Here is an 8,313-nt window from a genome sequence, read left to right as displayed (position 1 = left end):
GGAATAAGGTTCTCTAGACATGTGACATAAAGTCTGCATATAGAGGTTCCTGGTAGTAATCTCATTAAAGCATGACAAAGGGATCAAGACTTCACATCCAGACTATAATGCCTGTTTACTTTTGTTTTGTGCATGTAACTACTTGGCTAGAGTGTTGTACATGTAGCCCAGGCAAGGGACAAGGAAAAGATATGTCATGAAAACTTTCATATTATACAAGTCAATTTCACCTGGAACTTTGGTTCACTCATGAAATACCAGTGTCTTTCCATTCCTACACCCATTGAACCTTCCAGATCCTTTATCTGGTAGGATGACTCCACAAGGCCCCTGTTCCCACAGACCATTTGACTGTTACCCATGCCAAGCTCAGCCTCCAGAGTCCCAGGCACTATACATCTCTTTATTTTCAACCATGATCAATGTCTGAAGTCATACTCTGAGCACCCCAGGTGAGAGAGATGTGTCCCAAAGCTGTCATTTATTCACATCCAGAAGGCCTGTATCCATGTTTATTGTCAGCAAGAACAAAGTTTGGCCCCATGGCCATAAACAAAGCTTCCATGACATTTATGGCAGGTATTTGTAGCAAAGGATGTGTTCTTGGGCTGCCTTACTTCCCTGCGTGCATCCATGAGCTCCTCACAAAGTTGGGCACATCTTTCTCTGGAGACATGATTCAACTCATCATAGCACTCCAGAGGGGCAGGGTATTGTTCCAAATTTATCTTTCTCCAGTCAACTGTGTTCTCCAAAATGTCATTCAGCATGGACATGGAGATGTCATTGTAGTAGAAGTTAACATCGGTGAGCTGAGACCATTGTGTGAGGGCAGGTAGGAGGACATTGACATGGGAGTCCTTCATCTTACACCATGACATATCCAGAGTCCCAAGACTGTCTACCACTCTTTCTAGGAGACCTCTCAAATGTGTAAGATCAAAACCATATAAGATCACTCCTATTATTTCCAGATGTTTTAACTGAAAGAGGCTCCGACTGCAGGAAAAGGAATCCATGAATGACTGTGAAATTTGGCAGTGAATGATGGAGAGGGTCTCCAAGGGTGTCCTCAGGCACCTAGGGAGAGACCATGGAGTTAGTTCTGGCAAATGGTGTTGTATAGGGTTGGCTGGTATGCACAGAGTAATATAAGGAACCATGTACCCTATGGTCAGTTTGACTAAATTATCAAGTTCATCATTTATGATGCTTACTGTTTGAAACTTCTCAGTCATGACAACTCAGCAGTTCATCCTCTGGCCTCACCCTCAAGCTGAAAACGGTTTCAACCCCTAAGCCTAAAAAGTACACAGAAGAACTTCCATCACAAAGAAGTCATTACAGGATCTCAATATTTGCTGTGGGCTCACTGAATCTGCATCCTATCTTTACCTCTGCAGTCATGTTTGCCCTCATTTACAGATATAAATGTAAGCTGTAGAACTGTCTTAAGCACTCTGTGATACTTGGGCTGAAAACATATCGCCCATTGGAACTAGGGGAAGATAATAGACTGTTCTCATAGATCTGAGCAATTAGCTCATTTTGACCTGTGCTAATGAGTACCCACTACATACTCACCTTTCTGTTCCCTTCCTGTTTGACTGTGGGGGGGCGCGGAGGTGATTTTCGGAAGAATTACAACATCCTTAGGAGATCTGACCTGCTCTTTACCCCAAATCACATCTATACTGCAGGAGTGTTCAAATGAAACTGGTGGTGTAAAGATAGTCTCCAACACTGACATCATGGAAGCCTCCCTATTACTCAATGGACACATAATTTTTGAGTCAAAATAACTTTATGTGTTAACCTTTCTACAAGAAAGAAAGAAAGAAAGAAAGAAAGAAAGAAAGAAAGAAAGAAAGAAAGAAAGAAAGGAAGGAAGGAAGACAGACAGACAGACAGAAAGAAAGAAAGAAAGAAAGAAAGAAAGAAAGAAAGAAAGAAAGAAAAATGTGGGGGACTCACTCCCATGACCCAGTACAGATGACGGACCCCTCAGATTTCTCAGGGACTAAGTCAACAACCAAGGTGTATCCATCAGTGGGTCCAGGGCTCCTAATGCATATGTAGCATAGATTGCCTTATATTGCTTCACAGTTAGAGGAGGCCCTTTGTCCTTTGGAGGCTTGTTGTCCTAGTGAAGGGGGCATGCTAGAAGGCTGAGGCAGGAGTTGCTCAGTGGGTGTGGGAGTACCTTCTTGGAGGTAAAGGGGAGGGATCATGGGAGGGAGCCTTGTAGAGGTGATACATGGAAGGGAGACAACATTTGAACTGTAAATAAATGATCACTTAAAAAGCAAAACATAGGGATGAGGAATGGGAAGAGGAACAATTAGAGGGCATAACAGGAGAGGGATAATGATTGGACTGTAAAAAATTGAAGAGAAATTAAATTTAGTAAGTAAAAAAAAAAGAAAACTGACCATCAAACATAAAAACAAAAAACAAACAAGCAAACAAATAGTAAAACCACAAAGCTTTTATTGCAGATCAATATTGAGTTTCCACTAAGGAAGATGAAGAGTGTGGTTCTTATAAGGTTCTTTTAACCTTACAGAATTCCTGGGTCCCAAAAGCAGGATATATGCACAAAATCCAGCTATGTGATAAACATACAAAGCAAAACCTAAGGTAAGATATTTGAGTAACTCACAAGTGTCATTCCAGCTACTGGGAATTAAAGATGATCAAAGATGATTGCTCTACAGGTTAACAGTGTTAGCCAGGGTCTTACAAAAAAAAAAAGACCATACCAGCACCCATACAGTTCCCTCTGATCAACTACTAGTAATATAGATTCTATTTACCTTACCTAGTGAGATTCAATCATCTTACCTAGAGCTCTATTCTTAATTAGTTTCTTTGAGTGTTTGGATTGTAGCATGCTTTTGCTGTAGTCTATGGGTAATATCCATGTACTAGTGAGTACATAGCATGCACATTATTCTGGGTCACAAGGACCTCACTAAGAAGGGATATTTTAGAGTTCTATCTATTTGCCTGAAAATTGCATTATAATCCTTATTTTTAATATATGATTAGTATTCCATGGCATAAATGTACATGATTTTCCTTATCCACTCTTCAGTGAGAGACAGGTGGTGTGCTAAGAGTTTCTGGTTATTATGAATAAAGGTGCTATGAATATAGTTGAGCAAATGTCCTTGTGCTATGGCAGAACAAATTTTGAGTTTATGGTCAGGGATTGTATAACTGGGCCTTGAAGTAGAATTATTTGTGATAATCACCCAGCTTGATTTCCAAATTTGGTATGCAAGTTTACACACTCACCAGAAATGCAAGATTGTCTCCCTTGCTCCAAATCCTCACCAGCATGTGCTTTCATTTCAGTTTTTATCTTATCCATACTCATGTGTATAGGAAGGAATCTCAGACTCCTTACAATTTGCATTTTCCTAGGAATGTTGGATATTTCCTTAAGTACTTTCTGACAATTAGAGCTCTACTGTTGAAAATTCTTTGTTGAACTCTGTACTCCATTTTTATTTTCAACAGTGTATGGGGTTTTTGATGTCTAATTTCTTGAGGTTTTACATTGTTTTGATATCAACCCTGTGTCAAATGTACAGTTGGTGAAGATATTTTTGCCATTATTTAGGCTACTGTTTTGACCTACTGATGCTGTATTTGCCTTACTGAGGATTTCTACTTTCTTGAGGTCACACTTGAAAAGTGTTGGTCTTAGTGCCTGATCTATGGGTGTTCTGTTCAGGAAGTGTAACCTTTTACAATGAGTTCAAGAGCCCTGACATTATTAATGATATTCTCTAAATAGAATCCTAGAATAACTATCCTTTGAGAGGTTTCATCCAGCCACTGACAAAAACAGATGCAGAGACCCACAGACAAATATTAGACAAAGTTCAGGGAATCTTGTGGAAGAATAGAGGGAATATTGAAGGAATCAGAGAGTTCAAGGACACCAGAAGAAAACCTACAGAATCAACCAACCTAGTCTCATAAGGGCTCAAGGAGATTGAACCACTGGAGCCCAACAAACTAGGCTGCTGCTCAACAACTAAGCTAAATTAATACACCTGAAACTTCACATATTCTCTTCACAGTGTGCTGTAGGGAAAATCATTGGAGCCACACAAAACTCAAGCAACTTCAGTTTAATAAATTAGTTCATTTTGTGAAGTCTTTGTGAAATGGAGGGTTTTTTTTAAGACTTTTTCAATTTGGTATATATGCATATGTATTGTGTAAAAGCCAGGATCCACAGATGTCTGAAGAGATGAGCCTAACATCTGAAGCTTGAGTTCTAGCTGGAGGCATCTGATGATAAAAGTGCTGAAACCAAACTTTGGCCCTCTTTTCTAGCAAAATGTACTATTAAAACAGGAGTCACCTCCTTTAATACGTGGTGTTTGGCTTCTTTGATTGTCTGGCTGTAGAGCATGAAATGAGTTTGAGGTGTGCAAACATGGAGCAAGTTCACATGTTCAAAGCAACAAGGCCTGTGAAGTTGAATAGCAGGCAGGGAGAGGAGATGGGGAGGAATAAAAAAGAAGTGTGAGAGACAATAAGGTTGTTCTTATGAATTCTTCTTTAGCACAGGCTATCCTAAGATCCCTATGTCAATCACCATAGCTTATAACATTTTCCATGTACCCAAGATTTTGAATAATTACATGTCTGGCATTAATGTGTTCATTTTGACTCTCTCCAGAGAGTATTTGTTGCAGAATAATTAAAGGTAGATACTTTATGCTAGTTAGACACCAGGAATGACATCTGGAGCTACCCAGCATACAGGAATTCTCCCTACAACTCTCTTTGCAGCAGACAAGATGGGGCATGCAGCAATGATGCTGGGGCATCCCTGAGATAGGATCCTCAGTTCAAGGTCATGTTTATCTGAATTGTAAGCTGAAGTATAGTGTGATCTCTACAAGGCCTGCTTCGTAAATGGACCAAAGCAAACAGAAATAGGAGGGTGTGAGGTAGATGGTGCCCTTGGCCCCTGAGGAAGCAGAGAGTAAGTCAACTAGGATCAGCCAAAAAGCCTTCCTCAAGGAGATGTAATCTAGAGTGGGACGTGGGCTGAAGGGTTGCTTTAGAAAGTGTGAGCACCTGTCAATCTTCTATTCCTATCATCTATGTGGTGGCTTGAAATGATCTGTGATTTCAGTTCCAGTCAATCTGAAACCCCCTTCTGACATGCTAGCACAGCAGGCCTATGGGGGATATCCATTCCTATTTGTACACAAGCACCACTACCCATAAAATGAATCATCTTGAAAGAGTATGCTCTACCTTGGGTTTTGTGGCACACATCTTTAATCCATTCCCTCAGTAGTCCAAGGTTGACTGGGTCAGTGAGTTCAAGCCACCCTTATCAAAATAAATAATTCAAAAATCAGTGAAGCCTATGGAGTGAGGATCTGTCTTAAAATTAACACAGAGATGAGCAGGGTAGCACAGACCAAAATCTCAGCACTGAGTCATGAGAGGCAGGGGCACCTTTGATGTTGAGGCCAAACTGGTCCACACAATGGCTTATGGGATATCTAGGGTTCTTAAACAGTGAAACTGTCCCAAAACAACAAAACAAAACAAAAAAAAACCCCACATAAACAAAGTGTAGTTTACTCGATGATGCAGGTACAATCCTTAAACCTAGCATTAGGGAGGTAATACACAAATGAAACAAGACCGTCATCATGTACAGAGCAGCATGAGAGCTGATCCAGGAAGGTGGTGAAAGCTTCAGGAGACTGAAGAAGGATGGCTCCAAACTGACTCTAACCTAGACTACATAATGTGATTCTTTCTCACCCAACCAAATCCCAATTATTGTAGCTAGGTGGTAAATAGTCAGCTCAGTCTCTTGTTCTGGGTTTCATGAATGAAAATGGCTGCATTTGTAGGACCACCTTTTGGGGAGACCCCCACTCCATTCTCGGGATAGCATATACCAAAGGAAACAAGAGAGACCAATTTGGAGAGCGAACAGAGTTTAAAATGGTTAAAATAGGGCAGCGGCGGTGGCGGCAGTGCAGCAGTGGCTGGTCCAGCTGAAGGGCCATCAGCAGTGGAACCAAGGCGACACAGGGTCCAGTTAGGCCCTGTGCCCACGACCACTGACCTTCTCTGGCCAGCCGGGCTGCAAGCAGCTGCGGATTTGAGGTGCCTTTTGCAGCATGGAAGCCACTTCAGAACCCGGCCTCCCGCTAGTCAGGAGAGGCTCACCTCCATCTTGGTTTTGGACTCCAGAGAGATCGGACAGACTGAGGTACACAAACATAACCCAAGGCCAACACCGTGGGGGTCTGAGCCCGACGAGCATTGGCCTGCACCCAGGCCCTGGGCTGTTCGGGGGGCCATCGGGGTGCGAACCCAGCCAGGAGTTTTTTTTTGCCCTGGCTGGCGCACGTGCCGCCATTTTGCCTACAGGACCCAGAGAGCTCTGGAGGGCAGAGCTGGCTAACAAGCATAGGCTGAGGCTAACAAAACGGGGGTCTAGGCCCCAACAGGCCCTGGACTGAACCCAAGACCTGGGCGGCTTGGTGGGCCATCTGTGTGTCAACCCGCCCAGGAGGTTGTTAGCCCAGCAGACTCTCCCGGCGCTTTCGGGGAGCGCGAGCATGCACGCCCGCCATCCTGGTCACCTGGTGGACCCCGTTGACAGTCATAGCCTGAGGGGAACTTTGCTCGGACCTTGGCCTCCCAGGCTTTTGCATGGACCCAGGGCCTGGGCAGCCAGGCTAACCTTGTGTTCGCCAGCACGGTTGGGGGATCAGCTGCCGAGCGGAGTGATCAGCACGCGGGTGAGGTCCCTGCAGCTTACACCGTCTGCTCCCTGGGGGTGCACACGTGCTCCATCTGGTTCACAGACACAATCTGGGGCAAAGCACACTAGAGCTGCAAGGGCACCCAAGAACACATCAGCAGGCCAGCGGGGAGAAGTCAGTGTGCTCCGGTGAATCCAGCGGGCCCCAGCGGGAGCCTTCAGGTGCCTGCTTTAGGATCTGGATGGCCAGGGCTACAGTGCTAGGTCTCCAGGAAGTGCGGGAGACACGGTGTGCACCCAGAGGCAGTCCGGGAGCTCGCAGCGCGGCTTGCTCAAGCGGCCCAGAGCTTGGGTCCCAGTCCTGAGGCTTCTGGCTGGAGCCCTCAGCTCAACTCTCTCCACTTCCGGATCTAGATCAGCCTAGGCGGCAACACCCAGGTCCTCTCCGGGTCCTGCAAGAAGCAGGAGGGGCTTCTGGGCGGCCAGCTGGGAGAAGTCGGTGTGCTCTGATGAATCCAGCGGGCACCAGCAGGAGCCTTCGGGTGTCTGCTTTGGGATCTAAACAGCCTGGGCAACAGCACCCTGTCTCCAGGCAGAGCAGGAGGTAAGCTGTGCACCAGAGGCCACCTGGGAAGGGGCAGCTTGCACTGGTGAGTCCAGCACTGACAAGACCAACAAACACCAGTGAGAACTAGATGGCAAAAGGCAAATGCAGGAACGTCACTAACAGAAATCAAGGCAATATGGCAACATCTGAACCCAATTCTCCTCTACCAGCATGTCCTGGATACCCCATCACACCAGTAAAACAAGATTTGGATTTAAAATCACTGGTCATGATGCTGGTACAGGAACACATGAAGGACACAAAGAAATTCAGGAGAAAATGGATCAAAAGTTAGAAGCCCTTGCAAGGGAAACACAAAAATCATTGAAAGAAATCCAGGAGAATACAAAAGCCAAAAGGAGGAAACAAAAAAAACACTTAAAGAAATACAGGAGAACTTTGGTCAACAGGCTGAGGTCATGAAAGAGGAAACGCAAAAATCTCTTAAATAATTACAGGAAAGCACAAACAAGCAAGTGAAGGAGCTAAGCAAAACCATCCAGGATCTAAAATCAGAAGTAGAAACAACTAAGAAAACTCAAAGGGAGACAACTTTGGAGATAGAAAGCTTTGGGAAGAAATCAGGGGACAGAGATGCAAATATCAACAACAGAATACAAGAGATAGAAGAAAGAATCTCAGATGCTGAAGATACCATAGAAACCATGGACTCAACAGTTAAAGAAAATGCAAAATGCAAAAAGCTTGTAACCCAAAATATCCAGGAAACCCAGGACACAATGAGAAGACCAAACCTAAGGATTATAGGCATAGATGAGAGTGAAGATTTACAACTAAAAGGGCCAGCAAATATCTTCAATAAAATTATGGAGGAAAAATTCCCTAACCTAAAGAGAGAGATGCCCATGAATATACAAGAAGCCTACAGAACTCCAAACAGACTGGACCAGAACAGAAATACTTCCCATCAAATAATAAT

At 44.0% G+C, this 8,313-nt stretch overlaps 1 protein-coding gene across 1 annotated transcript in view; it reads right to left on the bottom strand.

The window, feature by feature from the left end:
• Window positions 1-939: 939 nt before the first annotated feature.
• The window catches only part of LOC127696084 (PRAME family member 18-like), a 56,049-nt gene continuing 48,675 nt past the window's right edge, over window positions 940-8,313 (bottom strand). The window contains exon 3 of the mRNA XM_052198573.1: window positions 940-1,080. Coding sequence (XP_052054533.1) covers window positions 940-1,080 — 141 coding nt within the window. The remainder of the gene's footprint in view (window positions 1,081-8,313) is intronic.

The sequence above is a fragment of the Apodemus sylvaticus genome, chromosome 11 (genome assembly GCF_947179515.1).
Source record: "Apodemus sylvaticus chromosome 11, mApoSyl1.1, whole genome shotgun sequence".
Taxonomy (NCBI): domain Eukaryota; kingdom Metazoa; phylum Chordata; class Mammalia; order Rodentia; family Muridae; genus Apodemus; species Apodemus sylvaticus.
The sequence above is the reverse complement of the archived record's forward strand: the minus strand, read 5'-3'. Positions and strand labels throughout refer to the sequence as shown.